At 29.2% G+C, this 20,485-nt stretch overlaps 1 protein-coding gene across 2 annotated transcripts in view; it reads right to left on the bottom strand.

Annotated features, from left to right (window-relative positions):
• Myo61f (unconventional myosin 61F) overlaps positions 1-20,485 on the bottom strand; it is a 39,030-nt gene that overhangs the window by 17,997 nt on the left and 548 nt on the right. Inside the window, exons 3-5 of one of the 2 annotated variants that reach the window (XM_072891528.1) lie at positions 20,150-20,405; positions 19,110-19,283; positions 17,356-17,437 (exon numbers count right to left, since the gene is read on the bottom strand). In XM_072891528.1, the coding sequence (XP_072747629.1) occupies positions 17,356-17,437; positions 19,110-19,283; positions 20,150-20,234 (341 nt within the window). In that variant the 5' untranslated portion in view covers positions 20,235-20,405. Of the gene's footprint in view, positions 1-1,437; positions 1,711-17,355; positions 17,438-19,109; positions 19,284-20,149; positions 20,406-20,485 lie in introns of those variants that run through there. The other variant, XM_072891531.1, reaches the window with a different exon arrangement.

Genomic DNA, 20,485 nt, shown 5'->3' on the forward strand with positions numbered 1-20,485 from the left:
ATTCGTCAGGAAAGCTCTTTGATAAATTTCCAGTTAAAATTAACACTAAATTTACATATCACAATTAGATTGTATTAAATTATTATTATATTATATTAATCAATTACGTATATACGTTGTTGCAATTATTATGCGAATGTATACAGTAATTTTGTTACAAAATTAATTATATTAACTCTTATCAAATTTGTTTGTCGTACTTAATACAACAATTAAATTGCTTTGATTATTTAATTAAATTAAAAATAAATAATTTTGATTAAAATTTTTTCTTTATTTTAAATTATTGATAAAAAAAATTTAATTAAGTTTATTGTGTTACATAATCTTGCGCTTATTTATTAAAAGAAAGAAAGAAAATCGGCTTATCGCTAAATTATAATACGAATATATCTGATTAATCAAAGTTGATTCATCTGCTTGTTGAACGTAATGTTGTTACGAAGTAAGTGACGTGAAACGCGATTGTAATAGAGAATAGGATTATGCCCTACACAGATGATTGAAATTGTATAACAATCGATGTATCACGATGACAATTGGCGACACGATATAAACAGCTCGGGTAATTTACTGAAAATGATTTTACACGAATTCGCAGATCGCATCGTCGTGCATCTGCGGTGCATTCAATGCTTGTCCGTAGCACTAGAACATCTGCGATGATCCGTGCGTTCTTTCTTAATAAAAGCCTGAGACGTGATTTCTTCTCTCGTGACTCACGCAATGATGTAAATTATAATTTATGCATTTATCCTCGAGTCATACATTTCTTCTTTTTCGATATTACAACAATAAGCGTAAAGTTTTAACATGACAAATAATAAATTAAATTTTCTTCTTATTATCAATAAAAATTAAAATAAACAATTTCATTTTAAACTAAATATTATTTATTTTTAATTTAAATTTGTTAAATAAAATAATAATCAAAATATTTGAAAAAGATTTGTTTAGTGTACTTTTACTTTACTCAAAATAAGGAAACACAGAATAAATATTACAAACAATTCTTGTTTTATCGAAAAATACAGTAACGTAGAATTATCATTGTCTTCCATCGAATTTCTGTGTGTGATATGACCTTCTTTAAATTCCAATAAAAGTAATATTATAATTTATAATAATCAAAATTACAAATAACTTTTTGTTATATAATAATAAAATATAATACAAGATGTAAATTGTTATTCAACACATTAATCTAATTTACTGTTAACTTATTGTTAGATATTGTTAATTAAATACAAATTGTAATACGGCAATTTATCAATATATATTATATAATTTAATAAGAAATGAAGTAAAACAGAAAAATAAAATTTAAGATTTGCCTCCGTGTAAGTACTTGTAACATCTTTCCCTCAGTTACGACAAATATCGTAATAAACCGTAATAAAGTTTGCTCGAAAGAAAAAGGGTACTTCGCGTACTCACTTTCGTTCCACGCTTCGAGTACTTTCGTTCTCGGGTTCACAAGCGGCGGCTTATGAATCCAGAAGAGCAGCATGTTCTTTCATCATTGTCGGCTCACTATCAGAGAAGAAGAACATGATCGAAAATCGCGAACCCTCACGGTCCATACGTATGTCCACGAGTTAGTCCGCCGTCGTCGTCGTCAGGATAACGGAGTCTAATCGCGACGCGATTGTTGTTACTCGCGTGATGTTCCAGCGTGTACACGCCACGGTGTAACATACGAAACTGCCGGTTTGAAAGAGCACTCCTCTTCGGCTTCGGTGGCATAAGGTGGCGGCGGTAGAGAGAGGAAGGACGGCAGCAGGCACACAGCCGGCCGAGCGACTTAACGGAGAAGGAGAGAGAAACTCGTTTCCCCGTGTGCGTATTATACATGTATGGTGACGCACGCGAGGTTACCCTGCGTGAACTTACGGGGTCCTACGGGGCCGTGGGTTTCGTGGGTCTCCGTCTCCGAGCGGCTGTAATGCCGCGTTTAATACACACAAGAGAGCCTTGTCCTTCTTTTTTATTCTTTTTTCTCCATAGTAAATTCTTCCTTTTTTTTTTTTTTTTTTTTTAATAAGATAAATATAACAGACGCAACTCGTGGAATTTAAGAAATATTCATAGAATAAAAATGTTTTACGTAAAATATAAATATAAAAAAAAGAAAAAGAGATATATAAATTATTTATTTATTTATTATCTCTTTCAATACTAAATGAATTTCCTTTGAATTATGGATTTTTTAAATTAAAATTTTTTTTTCTTTTATAAAAATATTACGTTAAAGAAGACTTTATATCACTTTATTATATATTTATATTAATTTGTAAACTTTTTCAAGAAAAACCTAAATCTAAAATCGATATCTTGTTTATCTAATATTTAGCTTTTCTTCGTCATAAATCTTGATATTGTCGACTGCAAATTGGATCGCACTCTTGGCTATGTATTAATGTCAATGTAGTATTGCACTATGTTAGTTGTAATATCGTCATTTAGATTGGTACAAAAAATGCACGAAAAGGCTGTTTGGAAAAGCGATATCTCTGGTTGAATGGAAAGGCGGGTGCGCATTTCCTCTCATCCCTCGTTCTCGTGTAATCAAGGGTACTCAACTTTGTAATACACCACGCTATTCCGGAAATTTGACATCAGGAATCTCAAAGACAACTCATCCATCATGCTCTCTAAAACATCGAATTTCCGGCAAATTTCCGAAATCCCGTCGACTTCCGCTTTGAATATTTGATGCGCATTAAAACTCTCCAATCAGAAAGATACACAATCGAATTCTTGGAAAGAATAATGTGGGGAAACGAGATATAATTTTATCCGAATAACAAATCAGATAAGAAAATTTAGAAACCGAGCGATACACAGTAAAAAATTGTGCGTTAATATGTTAATATTTTTTTGTGTTTATCACGTTTTAATTACTACTTCAATGTAAAATTAACATGGGGCTGATATGTCATTATTTTTATAACATTTTCACGTGTTATATTTATGTCAACTCCATAACACTTTGTGTATGTCTCTTAGAAATGAAATATTATTTTGAGTGCTTTTAACACATCATTAACAATTATTTCAAACAATCAATTATTATGTTTCAAAATCAATTTAACATTCTAAGAAAAGTTACAATAAATCTTTGAATAATCAAAAACTTTAAAATGTTCTATCAACATTTTTTACAAGTTATTGTAACTATTCTTTTATATATAGTATTTAATTAATTTGTATGTTATTTTTACACCACACTTAAAGTTACAATAACAAAAATAAATGTAAAATTTTGTATCAATTACTTAACATTTCTAATTTGTCAATAAGTAACATACAATAATAAATGAGTTATTTTAACTTAAAATTTAGACTTTCTGAGACATGCAAAGTGTTAACTTAAACTTAACATTTTATTTTTCACTGTATATATGTCCGATCTGTGATAACCGATTGACGTTGTCGCTATCGTTGCTGTGGATGTCAAGTTCGCGGGTGATGCAATTCCGAGTCCACGTGGACGATGACCGTGTGGACGTGAGGGTGGTAGCAGAATGACGATAGTACAACAGCGATGGTGGTGGTAATAATAATAGTAATGTGTTGTGACGAACGCACCCACCGCTTTCGATCGCGCACGGCGAGCGACACCGACTATAGGAAAACTACCCCCATCCCCGAGGAACGGTGGTTCAAGACTTACCATCCCCCCGTGTGTCAGTACGGCGCCGGTGGTTGTTGCTGTTGCACGCAGTACTCTTACCCTCGCGGATGCGTTCTCGCGTTGCACGATTCGATAGATCGCACTTCTACGATTAGACGAAATTCGGGAAATTTCAAAAAAATCAGCCGGTGCAGGCGCGGGAGGGAAGCTGAAGCATCGATTACGATTACGAAAGGGTGCCAGGGAATTTTCCGGATGATACATGAAACTACGAATGTAAGTGCATTTTCGTCGGTAGACTATACACTGGAGGACGTCAGACGTCGGAGCTCAAGTTCGATAAGCGGCCTAAGCGATCTTTTCAATTATGAAAGTATCCTACGTGTGTGCTCTATTAGGGAGAGATGAGCCTTTCATTGCGCTCAAGAACGAGAGTTTTATTTTTATGAATAGCCGGTAATAATAGTGCGGAAAATATATAATAACTCTTATTTTTAGATTATAATGAGATCGCGTGAAAAGATAGCAAATCCAACATTATTTTTAATTTATTTTATACTTATATTTATGTAAATTCATCATTATATCAATTAAATTCAAATATATGTATAACTGTCGGTTATTATTAATTAATACTTTGTTAATCACATATTGTAGTAGATTTTCAAAAATATGTATTATATACATATGTTAGTATTCATTACATCGCATGTGTTTACAAAATTTTAAAAATATCAATTTTCTACGAGTTATAGCGAATTTTTGTTAATAATTGCTGATCTTCAATGTTTTTTTACGAGACAATAAATTCCATCGCAATATAAATAATGTTAGAAAATGAAAATCGACACAATATGTATGAAACTGTTAAAAGATTAGATTGTTATTTTCTCGATCATTAATTTTAAGAAAGATTCTCTTGTGAGTTGCAAGCCGCGCAATCTGCCTTCTAATGACTCGTGTAAAATATTTTGTTATTATTATCTCTCTCGCTCATTTACTTTCACTTTCGACAAAGCGCGACTTCCTCGAACGTCATTTATATTAAAAGATTCTTCAAGCAATAATTTATACAAACTGTTGTTTTCATACAATACGATTTTAATTAAATCTTGCCATTAGGAAAATGTTATTATTTTAGAGTCGAATTGACAGAATTTACTTAAAATATTTAAGTATTTAATTTTTTTGTCATTAAATCATTATTTATTTTTATATGCTCTATTTATTTAATTTGTTATTTATTCAAATAACTTCTTTTATATATTTTATATATTTTTTTATATATTTTATATATTATTTATATATTTTAATTTTCATAAAAATTATAGAATTTTCACGTAAATCAATTCTAACGGGTTGAAGTAACTTTCGCTTTAATTACGGTAACAACTAATTATCTTTGCAAGCGAAACGAAACTTGGTGAGGACTTGCAATCGAATTGAGTACAATGCGCGAAACGCCCGTAATTAGTTGACTATTGAGTGCACGTGATTGCATAAATTTTCGCATTTCGAATTTGCGCATTTACTGGAAAGATTTTCAAGAGATAAGCGTGATCTTGGTTTTCGCAGTAAATAGCGTAAAACAGTTTACACTGGATATCTCTATCTTGTTTAAAGTTTAAACGCATTCCTTTTTTTCCATGTACCATAGAAAATTGTATACATATCTTTAACAACATATACTTATATTTAGAGTTACACCTCTTTTTATTGATAAAGAAATTTTATATCTTTAATAATATTGTAAGAAGCGATCACGTAATATTCTTTCGTGAATACCTACTACATTATTTAATAATCTTCCAAAATAATTTTATTTTTATAAAAATATAAATAATTTCTAATAATATTTTAAAAAAATGTACGTCGTTTTATATAAAAAACATTTTGTAAAACTGAAATCTCTCCGGAGTGTGACATTTCATATAAATTTTATAATTATTTGTTCTCACATTGACCGCGGATTAATATTCGAATAAATAAATTTAGCAGGTTGACGGATGGTGCTGGTGAAAAATCCATCTCCAACGCGCGGCCCGAGCCCTCAAAGAGAAAATGCGAGGAACGGAAGATCAAAAGGACGAGGAGGAGGCCGGGGTTCTCGCGGGAACAGTCCCGGCAGTCAAACTGGTTCGCGAGGAAATAGTCCGGCAAAGAGCGTCGGTTCCGATTCCAAAAGAAAGGGGAAAAGTGCGCTTTTGCGCTCGCAGGGTGATGAGTAAGTATATCTACCTTTTAATCGTGCCTCAAAAAAAAAAAAAAAAATAAAACATGTCGCGAATTGATTTGAATCGCTTTACGTTTCACTCGTACAAGATATTTATTACACGTACACTTTTTATTTTTGCAAAGATTCTAATCTCATTAGATTTTTAATCTCATTAAAATTTCTTGTATCTAAGTATCTGAGTTATATGTAATCTTGTGTATTAATAATAAATTAATAAGATTATAAAGTTAATCTTTTAACACAACTTAATCAATAAAAATGTTAAAATAGATTTTAAGACTACATAATATTTGAAACATTATATTTTTTATTAAACTATTATTTATTTCATAAATAAGTTTTATTTTATATTTATATTTTATTTAAAAATAATCTATTTAAATAATTTTCAAAGTAATAATAAATATTACCTACAGTTGCAAGAGATATTTAATTAATAAAAAAATGTGTTTAATAATAAAAGTTATTTATAGATATTAAATTCTTTCAATAAGAATTTGACAATTAAACTAAAAATAAATTTCTACGTTTCTTACGTCAAAAAGTTAATTATATCTAGAAAAATCAATTTGAATGATAAACTTATGAGCGATATCATCATAAACTCGGTATTGTCATGATATAAATAATAATAAATGTGTCCATTTGTTAATATCTATCAAGTTGTGTCGAAAAAACACATCGATATTTGTCTGGTATGCGAACAGACATGAAGAATAATATATCATTGAAAGTTCCGGTGAAAATTATCGCGAAACAAATTTGCCTAATCGAAACAAACGATCAAAATGATTGACGTATCGATGCTGTCGAAATATTAACAATAATAATCAAACAAATTAGAAATTGACAATATATTGTTGCTAACCTCTTTTTTACGAATAGAATAAGAAAATTATAAGTAAATGTCTGTAAATTTTACACATAAATTTGCACATAAAATACAAACTTTTAGATATTTTAATATTATCTTATACGTGTTAAAAAAATATTTTTCACATATATCATCATAAATTTCTTTTGTACAAGATTTATAAATTATATTATTTTAAGATTTATAAATTTATTATATACATATATATATATATATATATATATATATATGTGTGTGTGTGTGTGTGTGTGTGTGTATGTATATATGCAGACAGACATTTGAGTATCTTTTTGCATTTTAGCGACAATAAAATAAAATAACATACCAATAATTTGTCGCCAAGACGATAAACCTCGACGAAAAAAAACTTTGACAATCGATCGATACGTGACAGATTGAAGTGTAATATTGTACATATATATATATACATATATATTCGCGTAAGTACGTGATGGAAAAGTGGATTCAACTCAATTATCACGCTTTATCACTTTGATTTGTCGCGATAATATTAAAATGATGACTGTAGTAGAATTAATAGATAGTGAAAAGATTGATATAGTTTTTTCATATATGTGCAAAAATATTCGTCAACTGTAAAATTTCCAATCAATGCTTACTATTTTATGCACAAGTGACATTTCTGTTAAAATCGTTTATTCACGTAAGATAAATCAACTGATGACATTAAGAAAATACGTCACTTTGATAGTCTATATACATTTCACTTAAACTGAAAAAGATATAACTGTATATTTTTAAAGCGTGTGGCAGTTGTTTATAAACTTTTCTCCGTATAAAGTTAAAAAACGATATAGATTCTTATCATAATATGACTTCAATCATAATAATTAATATATATATTTAAAATATTAATATTTTAATAATTAATATATGTATAATCACATTATACATATATTGAAAAAATTGGAGATATAATTAAACAAGATGTATAAAGATATAAAGAAATACATATATAAAGTAAAGAAAAATAATGTAATACTAATTGTAAGATTTATATATTAAAGCATTGGATATTAATCATGAGAGATTATTATAGATATAAAACAATAATAAATTTAAAATTACATAAAAATTTTTTTCTCTTTCTCTTGATATATTGACATTCTAATAAACTTATTGTTAGTTGTAAAGAATTCTTTATAGTGAAATATAAATTACTTTTACATATATGTATACATACATACATACATACATACATACATACATACATACATACATACATACATACATATATACATATATACATATATTACTTTTGAAAATTTTTGAAAGATTATTTGATAAAAAATATTGTATATGTATGTAGTGTTGCTTTTTTTTATATATAAATATTATTTTCTTGACTATATTAATAAGTTATATATATTACAAAAATTTTTCATTTTATGTTATTTTATTTTTTTTATTTATTTTAATTTAATGCTTAGAGATGCATTTTAATTTCAACACTGCACCGATTTAACGAAATTGCTCAATCGACTCTTAATTTCGTAAAAAATAATGAGAAAGATTATCCTAACTGGAAATCGTTTAAAAGATCTGGGACAAAGATGATGACATACGATGCGGCCATCAAGGCGGACAGTAACTCACGCGTTTGCGGCCTCTATTCAATTTTATGTGAAGAGATGCTTGTGTAAACTTTGCCACCATGTGTTCATCGATACGAAAAACAACCTACACATGGACATGTGCGGGCGTTTGTATACGTTTACGTATCTCACGCTTCGACATTGCTTATTGATTACGAGATAATGCGGTTTCCCTCGAGGTCAATCGATACATAATGAGTTATATTATTATTATGTTAATATATTAAATTATTATTAATATATATTATGTTATAAAGTAATTATAAATAAATATTATGCATAATATCTGTATGCATATATTTTAGAATGTCCGCATATAACTGCATTTTTTAAATTAAATTTAGAGAGATTAAATTATTAAATTTTTATTCTAATTTAATTATACTTTTTAAAAAGTCAAATATAGTTATATTTTTAATATATATACATATATATATAGAAATCAAATAATATTAAATTATTACATTTAATTGTGTATATTCCTGATATAACTTAATTACTTTATTTAATAAATATATATATTTAAATTATGCTAAAGAGAAAATAGGGACAAAATAGCAAAATACTGTAGAAAAGAATCGAGCATATACATTTTCAGATTTTCTGATAAATTATTTAAAAAAAATAATATCATGCAACAATAAATCTAAATATTTCATGAAATAATGTAATAATGATATTTTGTTGCGTAGTAATTCATCTTGTACATACAGACGTATATTTGTAATAGACACGCGACTGTATTTGAACAATAATTATATGTGACAATTTAATCTTACATGGTTTCATCGCAACTGTACACGTAAACTCATTTCTGTCACAGTATTATTTTGCGTATTACATTTAAAATCATGACTAATTCAGTTGTAATATCGTCTCGAAAAAATATCAAATTAAAAAAATTAAAAACAAAAATCTGAAATTTATAATATTATTTATAATTTATTGTATTAAATCTTAAGGTATTATATAAAGTTATGATAAAAAATGTTTATAAATAATGAAAGATTTAGGATTGTTCTATTACTATTTTTGAATCTTGAAGAAAGAATTTGAGCGCGTTCAACTTTTAATGCAAGAAAGAAAAAAAGGATAAATGCGCGAAAGATATATCAAGATATTTACGCATGTACATATGTACAGGGTGGTCATTATAATCGACTGCGACTAAGAGGTCGCACAGCAAGGTCCCGCAATCGATAAGCAACATCGAACTATACCGTAAACATGCGTTCGTTTATTGTGTTGTCTCCACGTGTGCGTATAATTAATTCCACGAGGGAGAGTCAAAGAATGATAAGTTTCGAGGAGAATCGAGCGATTTTTATGGTAATCGAGTCCCATAAGAATAGCTCTAATAATGTGCCTCGACCGTACGTGCTACAAAACGATTACTGTAAAACGATAAACGCAAGACTCACTCAACTTGCATGTGACTCACGCATATGTATACCTTATGTGTATACAAAAGAGAGGAGAACCGCTTCGAGAACACGTTTCCTGGATAATTAAAAAACTTAAAAGTAGATAAATTAAGTTGAATTAAAACTGAAATTAAATTAAATTGAAATGAAATTGAATTAAATTAATATATTGTTCCATTGCATGCGTAATTTCGGATTTCTAAAGTTTAATTTTACGAAAGAAACATCTTCTAATAATCAGTTGAATAATTCTAAGAGAATGAAAAAAGGTAGGAGAAGTCTTTTTAAAACACTGACAAATTACGTTTTTTAGCGAATTATTATTTTATTATATCAAATTATAGACAATGCTTTTTCTCAGAAATCGTGGTTTTTGAACATGTCTTATGATCGATAAGTTTGTTTTCCAAGTCTATTACGAAGTTCTAAGCAAACTAAACCGTTTCCCTTCCTCTTGCATTGTGCAGGGCTACAATGTAGAAACGTAGACGAAGCGAATGTATGAAAATTTTCAGAAAAACCTTATCTATATTCTCAGATTAAATATAAATATAAGAGATTCGCTCTAGCATTATAGATACGAGATCTCTTCTTATGCTGTATCAAATAAAATTTAAGAAACTTAACATATTTATACAATTGAGATGCAGATTATCTGACACAAAAAAAATTCTTTTAAAATATATAATATTAAAGATTAAACCTACAATGACAGATAACGATAAATGTTTTTTAAAAATATTTGTAAAGGAATATTTTATTATTATTATATGATATAAAACAACTCTTGAAATACTGGAAAAATGTATGCAACATTATATGATATAAATTATTCTTAGGAAAAATCACACAACATATTAATGTAATTATTTTCACTTTTAAATTTCCTATCCAAGTGAGAAAAAATTTTTTATTATGAAAAATATGAGAAAAAGAAAACCATTATCGGATCCTCTTTCAATTATATTTCTTAAATAATATTGACTTTAACTACGTTAAAAATCATTGACAGAATTAAAAGTGATATACCCAATGATTTAATATGTATTCATAGAAAAAGTAATTTCTGCCATCGAATGCTACAAGTTTCGTATTCGAATGTGAGATTTGCAGAATACAATATACTCAATGAAAATCATGACAAATCGATCTAACGATTTGATATTTACCAACATCGATCCTGAATCACTAAAGAGACTCCTCTCGGAGATACCGTGATGTTTCGGAATGAAAAAGAAATCGCGCCTGAATAGCGCGCCCAAATACACACATAATACACACACACACATACACATACATACTCCCGATACACTTCGATCGGATCTCGTGAATTATAAAGGTTGACCGCGCGATTACAGGTCAATCGAACGATTCGGTATTGGACGCTTGCAATCGCGCATTCACAGAACGCCGTTAATTTGCGGAATTATATCGACGATCGTGTTTAATAATAGATCCGCCAGTGGGAACAGTTCAATGATAACAATTGCACAACCCGTATAACATTCTATCTACATTTATTAACTATAGAAGAACCTGACATCCACGCAAGAAGATCCACAGGCTGATTTTTAATTATGTAGAATAATCAGCGATGCACGACATATGTATTCAAAGATAATTATTCTTTAAAGATGAAATATTGCCTATCTTTTTATAGCTCTAGAAGTAATAAATTATCTTCTTTATTTATCTCAGATAAAAATAAGATTTTCGTACTGTTCTATTGATTAAATAATGTTTAAATATAACGCGTTTATTTTTTAATTGCATTATTATTTTTACACAATATGTTTATGAATTTATTATTTCGTTAACGTATAAATAAATAAATTTATCAAAAAGAATAAAATTAATGTTGTAATGATATATGTATATCGCGAAAATAATGTTGCTTTCAGGATCGGTAGTATCGAAAAATTGGTAGATGGTGATAAACGGATAATTGCGACCAAGCATTTACTTCCGGAAAATAATATAAGTGTTGCCGTCAGGTATACATATTAAAATGATTTGTTTTTAATATATTATATTCACATTTCTTTCAAATAAACAAAATTATTACAACAACATATATTCTTCTTTTTCTTAGAGTTCGGCCACGCAGTAATAAGGAAATCAAATCCGGTGATGAGATGGTCGTGCAATTTCCCGGCGACGGACAAATATATGTAAGTAGGAAAATTTAATTACCCGTTTCGACTTTTCAGATCAATATTGTACTGAGAAAAATTCTTTTTCTCTCGTTTTTATCAAGAAAAAAAAATATTTCGGATTGTCAAATTAAACATTGCACTTATCTATTTATTTTGCAGTGCGATGTAATTACGAGCAGCGGCGACAAAAAACCAAAGGTGTTTTCTTACAATGTCGTTTTCGAGCCGGACGCCACGCAGGAAGACATTCTACAATACTCTGGTATTAAAAATCTCATTGAAATGGCGGTGGAAGGCTTCAACTGCACCGTGTTTTGCTATGGACAAACCGGAAGTGGCAAAACGCATACCCTGACTGGACCTCCGAGACTTGTAAGCAAAGGAAATCAATTTTCTCTCCAATTCCCCTTTATGTATTTATATTGATTTTTTCAAAATTAATCAAAAAATTTTTATTTAGATTTTAACATTGATAAATAACTCTTCTATGAACATTGATCTAAATATTAATTTAAACAGTTATACAATTTATTTATGTATTTATATATTAATTATATATTTTTAAAAAATTTTGTAAGCCTTTTGAAACAATAACATTGGTTAAATGTTTTCTAGGAAAATGTTTAGTATATATATGTATATATATATATATATATATATATATATATATATATATATATATAGCTATACGCATAGTGTTTTTCAATAGCGTCGTAATACAATCGTCCATATATGCAGCAGACGATACGATATGTAAAACATATGGTGACGTTAAAGATCGATAGCTACGTAGTCAGTTGGAAGGTTAAAGTTGATTGTCTTTCGTAGATAAGATAATACGACGCGTTTAAGTCACACGTAATGTGTTGTTTCGCGTAACTAAATGCGGCATTGAAATTTCGATAGGTCAAGTTTATATATCGTATAAAAGACAATGAAGAGATCAGTGAAAAATATTGTTTTTAAATAATTAACGAAAAGCATGTTCCGGGAAATAAACACGAAACAGAAGGATTTAATTTAATTGTCCGTTTGATTTGTGGCTATCATAAAAAATTAATCAATTCTATATAATCTAATGATAATATATGTAATACTTATACATATTACTATAAGAACAAATTGTTGAGATATAATACAATTTAGCTTCTCTCGAGTATAATAATTAAAAACTAATATAGTAATTGTATAATTAATGATAATTAATTCAATATGTAGTTTAATGAAATAAAATCATAGTTTGTAAGATTTAGTTAAGAATTTTTAATCGTGTAATAAATAAATAATTCTAAAGTTTAATTTATTTATTTCACGTGCGTCTTTGTGCGTATATACAAAGTTAATTTTATTATTTTTATAACAGTTAGAGAAAATGGATCCATACTCGGAGGATCATGGTCTGGTCTTCCGTTCCTTCGTCTACCTATTTAAAGTCCTTCAAGAACACGACAAGTGCAATTTTGTGCTGAAGGCTTCCTTCCTGGAAATCTATAACGAGAAGGTCTGTCTATCTCTTTAAAATATGATGATAAAATTAATAAAAAATTTATATAAAAATAACAAAATAACATATAATAAAATCTTCTTTTATATAAAATAAAGCGATTATCGCGGAAATTTTTTTATAAATTTTATCATAGGACAGCTATAAAAATAAATAAATAAATACATTATAAATAGGTGATAGATCTTTTAAATCCTGGGACTTCGAGAAAACCTTTAGCGGTTCGGTGGAGCAAAAAGACACGCGGATTCTTTGTTGAGAATCTCTTCACGGTGGAATGTGAAGAACTTGACGATCTTTTAGCAGTTCTCGAAGAAGGTATGATCTCAAAAAAATTTAGACATTTTCGAAAAAAAAAAAACATAATATTTCATTTCACATAGTTCCATATTTTTTAATTAATATCACTTTTTTAATTAAGATTTTAAATTAAAATCAATTAACGGTTTTTACCAAACCATTTTTATTTAAATGAATTTTCTATTAATTTCTAAGATAATCTCACAAAGTTCTCATTCACGTAAATTTAAATTATGAAAAATTGAAATTATAATTCTTGGATGCTATTTAACATCCTTCATAAATCTTCTGTTAATTTTCTCTTTAACAAAATATGTGAATTTTGAAAAGTTATAATATATTATTGTAAATTCTTTCATTTCACAATGTTTTCTATTTTTATTTGTTCTTATCGCAATTTTTATTCAATTTTATTCTTTTTTTATTTATTTCATCAATCTAAAAATTGTATTTATAGAATATTTTGATATATATAAGTATATATATATATATATATATATATATTATTTCGCTGAGAAGTGATCTATAAAAATATTTCTATAACCATTTTTATAAATATATATATATATATATATATATATATATATATATACTTATAAAAATGGTTATAGAAATATTTTTATAGATTACTTCTCAGCGAAATAATTAAATTAATTTATTTTCTTTTACAGGAATGAGGAATAGATCTATCGGTACGCACAATATGAACGAATATTCTAGCAGAAGCCATTCGATTCTGACTATAACTATAATTTCTGAGCAAGCGGTAAGTAAATATAATATAAACACTTGAAGTCATTATACATATTTCCCATGAGAAAAATATTAATATTAATATTAGTACTATATTAAAATATCAAAACATCAAACCAAGATATCAAAATTAGACTTTTTGTACAAAGGCTAAATTTAAGGCTTTTATTTTAATGCCATTTGTTTTTTCCCATGTGATCAATTTGATTTATATCGAAGTAAGCGATAGACGAAGGAAACGTAATATGTATGTTCATCTCAAAATAAAGCGAAATTAATTATCTCTCTGTCTTTTTCTTTCTTTTTTTTCCATTACGTTATCTAACTAATTTATTTCACTGCTATTTCTGATCACGCGATCATTAATTTATAACGAAGATTAAAATGAATATCTCTTATATCGATAGATGGAGAACGGTGTATTTATTTCAAAACAAGGTAAAATTAATTTTGTCGACCTCGCTGGAAGCGAGATGACGAAGAAAACTATGAGCGAAGGCAAGACCTTAGAAGAGGCGAACAACATCAATAAGAGTCTTATGGTATTAGGTAAATCAAATATATCATCATTATTGTTTTTCAATATCGTAGAAAGAAATCTTTTTTTTATGTGTCACAAAACTTGTCATAATTTATTAATTAAATTGAAATTTGCGGAATCCGACATTTCGTATGCAATGACTCACATGAATGAATACTCGTATGTCATATAAGTTAAAGGGATTCGTGTCATTTGTAGCGATTACTTTACACGCTATAAATTGCGATAATAATTAATTTATCGACGGAAAATCGAATTAGATCTTGACTTTGAAATTACAGTAAGATTGCGTCTATTATTTAAAATAGCTCGTGTAATCGATAAGTGTACTATTAAGTTACTGACATGTGAAAAGACGTGCTTCGTGCCGCCTTCTGTCTAGAGAAAATAATCGATAATAAACTTTCGCGATTACAGCCGCGAAATGAGGCAATAAGAGTTTTTCGCAAACAATTTTTCTCAATAGTAGATACACAATTTTTGCAACACAGCTTTTAAAAAGCGTGATATTTTTTATGCGTGATCTCCACAAAACAATATCTGATTTTTTTATCGATTCATGAAAATAAGCATCATTTATATTTGTATAGGATATTGTATCAGTTCCTTAAGTGACGGAAGACGGAAAGGGGGTCATATTCCTTATCGAGATAGTAAATTGACAAAGCTTTTGGCCGACAGCCTCGCTGGAAATGGCGTCACATTAATGGTAGGTAAACAAATAAATTCTTGTAACACTTTTCAAATTGATCTCGTGATCAATGTATTTCAAAACATTATTCGTTATTCGTTATTTATTCTATAAATACTTATATATTACTATTATAAACCAGCATTACTAAGAAGGTATATTATAAATCTAAAAAAGAAAAAACTGTAACGGATTAAAAAAAATAACGACAAGTGAAATTATAATGGATTAAAAATAAATCCAATAAAAATTTAACATATTTTTAATAATTAAAAATAGAATGGAAAATTAATTTAATAAATTATTATTCTTTATTTTAAACATGTCAAAAATATTTCATGTTTAGATCGCCTGCGTTTCGCCAGCTCGTTCAAACGCCAACGAGACTTTAAACACCTTGAGATACGCTGCGAGAGCCAAAAAGATTGCCACGAAACCCATTATAGTGATGGTAAAATTACATTTGTTGCGATTTGGCAAACGCCAAATCTTCAAAGAAATATAAAATAAATTTCAATAAAATATAAATGATGGCTATAAACCTCATTTTCAGGATCCTCGCGAAGCTCTAATTCTTAGTTTGAAACGAGAAGTTGGAGCACTTCAGACTGAGAACGAGCATCTAAGAATGACACTTCATCTCAACGAGGCTCAAAATATGATCCGTAGTGAATCCAAAAGTACTAATCGCGAATTCTTAATATTTTTCTCATCGCGTCAACTCATTATTTTTCATAAACGTTGTGTCAGAAACGTCAAACGCGAGAAATAATTAAAAACTGCTAGCGTAACTCTATACAGAACGCTAAATTAAAATATGATGAGTTAAAACAAATTTTAATATAATAATAAAATTTCATAAAAGTATAATAAAAAGAAATTTTGAAATTAATTTTTAATTTCAAAGACTTAGTATATTCGATTTCGTTAAATAAATATATTTCTTATGGACTCTTTTTTTTATTTATTATTAGTTCATCATTGATTGACAAAAATTTTGTTTGCAGCCGAACGACGGATACCCGTGACACCGCCACCGGTAGATTTCGACAAATTAGCCGAGATGGAGAGCTCGGAACTGAGCCAATTGATCCACGCATACATCACCGAAAACGAGGCACTACGTCGTGAAAACGCCGAGCTCTATGTCACGCGAGAGCAGGTGATACGAGACCAGGAACTCGTTTGCCGAGAAAACGAGAGACTACTAAGAAAATTAGAGGACGTAAACTCGTAAGTCTGTTTAAAATCTGCATGTTCATAGTTGAACATAAACAAATTAAAAATTAATCATTGAAATATGTTGTTTCTCATTTTTACTGATTTTACGTTCACAGATTAAGCTTTTAAAAAAGCTATCTAATTATACATTTTATTTACATAGTATTATATAGTTTATATTTTAAGATAATATGATTGAGCTCTTTTATAACATTAGAAATTTGTAATATTATAATAACGTTCAAATAGATTTCATACTTTTATAAAATAATATAAAACAATATAACGTTTAATTTAAACTTTTTTTATAATGTTTCTATAGAGTATGCTGTCGATCGCCTATAATACCAGCGAGGCCGTCATATTCGGCAGAATTATTGCGCGATAATAATGAAGACATACCTGGTGCAACTAATGTCTGGACCAATCCGAACACTGCTCCCAGCCCGGTGTACTCCTTTTCGAAGGTATGATCCGAGTGCACCTGAAATGTAATACATATAATATATGTCAATAAGAAAGAGAGAAAAAAGATTACAATATAAATACATACTAGATTATTATATTTCATTAGATTAAAATAATAATTAAATTATTATCATCTAAAAGAAACATATATGCTCCTCTGTTTATTTTTTATTGTATTAAGATATATAAATTGATCTATATCTAATTGTCAAAACACATTTTTATCGTAGCATACAATCAGCGGCGGATTATATAGATCAGCTGGTAGTATGCCAGAGAAGATATTAAAGGAACTCGATAAACGCAGGATCGTCGGTAGTTATAATAATATTGCTGAAGCTTACAAAGACAAGAGCAGTCATCGCCGACACAATTCATGGGACAACAGTAATCGGCCCATGATTAGCCCGGAACAAAGAATTTCTCCAACAGATATAAATCAGTAAGTAAATCTTATCATAATCTTATCTTAAATTTAAAGTTTTTAAATATTCCTGATTAAAATTTTATTTTTTAATTTTTTAGCATTATATTATCATAATTTAAATATAATTTTTTATTAATTTTTCATATTATTTTATTATATATTATTTCATAATTATTTTTTATTAATTGTTATATTATATTTTATCAGATATCTTATTGTTTTTATATTGTTTTTATTATTATTTATTATTCATTATGTTTGAAAAAAAAGATAGATTATAAAAATCATAAATATGGTAACGTCTGCAAAAGATTTGTTTAATTATTTTTGCGTTTTTACTTTTATTGTTACATATACATATATTTCGTTTTTACGTTTTATATGTTATTTTAACTTATTTCATGAAATTATTCAAAAGAAAATTTGAAAAATATTTTCTAAAAAAAGTTAAAAAAGATATTGCCTGAAGTGTATGTAAGGAACTTGCATTGAATGTATCAGATTGCCTCAAACGTTGTACCTAAACGATCGTGTGTCTCCATATTAACCAAAAATTTTAGAATATAAAAAAAATTTTATGTGTAATAGTTATTTTAAATTGCAGATGTTTTGTGTGAAATTGATTAATGTATCAATTATAGAATCTAAGCAATCTAAATTTCAAAGACGCGAGAAAATTTTACTTCATTTAATGGATATAATTTTTATATTAAACATAATTGTATAAGAATTAAAATTTTTGTGTCCTAGAATTTATATTTTGATTGCATTAAATATTAAATGATATGGAATAGTCAATCTTACGTGTCAATTTCAAAAAAGATACAAGTGAAAAGTTACATTAAGTAACTAAAGTTTTAAGTTTCAAAATCTCTGAGAGATGAGACAAGAGTTTTCCATCTCTGAATTACATTTCGAGGGAGACATTCCTATCGTTGTCTGAGGCACCACGTTTGACGCTTGCCATCCGTCCCCCGATCCCGGGCAAAACCGGCTAAACTAACCGAAGACACGCGCGGTGACAGTCAAGGTCGAAGGACGACCTTGCGGCGCACCTCGACGGTTCCTGAGGAGGGCAAGCCTCCGCCAAAAACGGGCGATCAACCCACCGCGGATGCCACCGTCGCGATGCCCATCGAGCAATCTAACAGCTCCCCCGATTCGACTCTGAGCGGTCCTCTCGACGTGGGTGGCACATCCGCCCCCGACACCGCGGAGTCGGTCACTCCTACCGTTCCTTTTCCGCCGATATCGCACTCACCTTCGTCCACCGCGACTTCGGAAACGGAACCGCAGAAACGGAAGTCGCAGTCGCGGCCCAGCAGCGGCAAGAGGAACGCCGAAGAGAAGGAAAAGGACGAACAGCGGGCGTTCGGAAGTCCGATCCCCGTCGACGACGATGACGCGCGATTTTGAGACCGCGAATCTGAACAAACTGAAACAAAAAGTATAAATATATAATCTCTCATTCTCGATACTGTCGAGGAAACATTATTGAACGAAGTCTTTCCTAGACAACATGAATATTCAAAAGACGTCCAGACTACATTCCAATAAAGATATTTTACCGTTCAAAGAGGTCTGTGGGATGTTTTCTGGACGTCATTTAGATATGTATGCTATCTGGATCACCTTCTCTCTCGTTTTTTCTTATTTTTATTCTAATCACTGCGAGAAACATTTGAGTGAAATCTTCATTTATTAACTAATAATCGTACAATTGTAATTGTAAAATACACTTCTACACACGAATGTCAGATAAATCTTTTCTTCTTAGTTTCTACCATTCTTGTCAAAAATTTTGAATGAGAAATAAAAATTGTGTACAGAATAATAAAACATAGATAAATTAAAACTGTAAGAAAGATGAATTAAAATGAATTGAAAGCATTTTATACATGTACATGTTTTGAAATTATTCATATATATCAAAATCATTTTTCATGTTTATTTTAATATCTACATTATATCAAATTTGTATTTCTTTAATATTTTTCAAATTTATTTCTTATTTATAAATTCAGACTTAGTTTATCTGTTTATGATACTTTATAAAGTTTGTCACAATATTATTTATATTTCTTCAACATATATAGCATAAAAATAAAGTAAATCAAATCGATTTTTCGAAGGAAATAAGTACTTGAAATTTTTACGAAAATTGAGATCTCGTTTATCACTTTGTAATCACTTTATCGTTTAAACGACAAAACAATGCTGTTAATTGTGTAAAGTCGTGCTGATATTCTACGAACACGCGATTGATAAATATCTCGCGATTAATTAAGAATACTCACGCACCTTTGCACCTTTCGTCTTCCTTTGCGGTAACTCGATATTCGATATACAATTTAAATTGTCCGACGGTTTTCGGCGATGACGTCATTTGAGCGCCGCGCTCTGATTGGCTGTGCGCCCTTCGAGCTCTGCCGCTCCGCGGCGCGCTTGCGCGCCAAGCTTCTCACTGTATTCCGCGCTACGATTGGCGTTCGAGCGCTACTACGCGCAAGCGCGCCTTTTTCAAAACTCTTTACGTTACATATTCTTCAAATATCCTCTAGAAGTGTAAAAAAATATGATTAAAATATACAAATTAGCAGGCATGTAATATAATAATGCTCAAGTATCGCTTACAAT

This window comes from Anoplolepis gracilipes, chromosome 4, assembly GCF_047496725.1.
Source record: "Anoplolepis gracilipes chromosome 4, ASM4749672v1, whole genome shotgun sequence".
In the NCBI taxonomy this organism is placed as follows: Eukaryota; Metazoa; Arthropoda; class Insecta; order Hymenoptera; family Formicidae; genus Anoplolepis; species Anoplolepis gracilipes.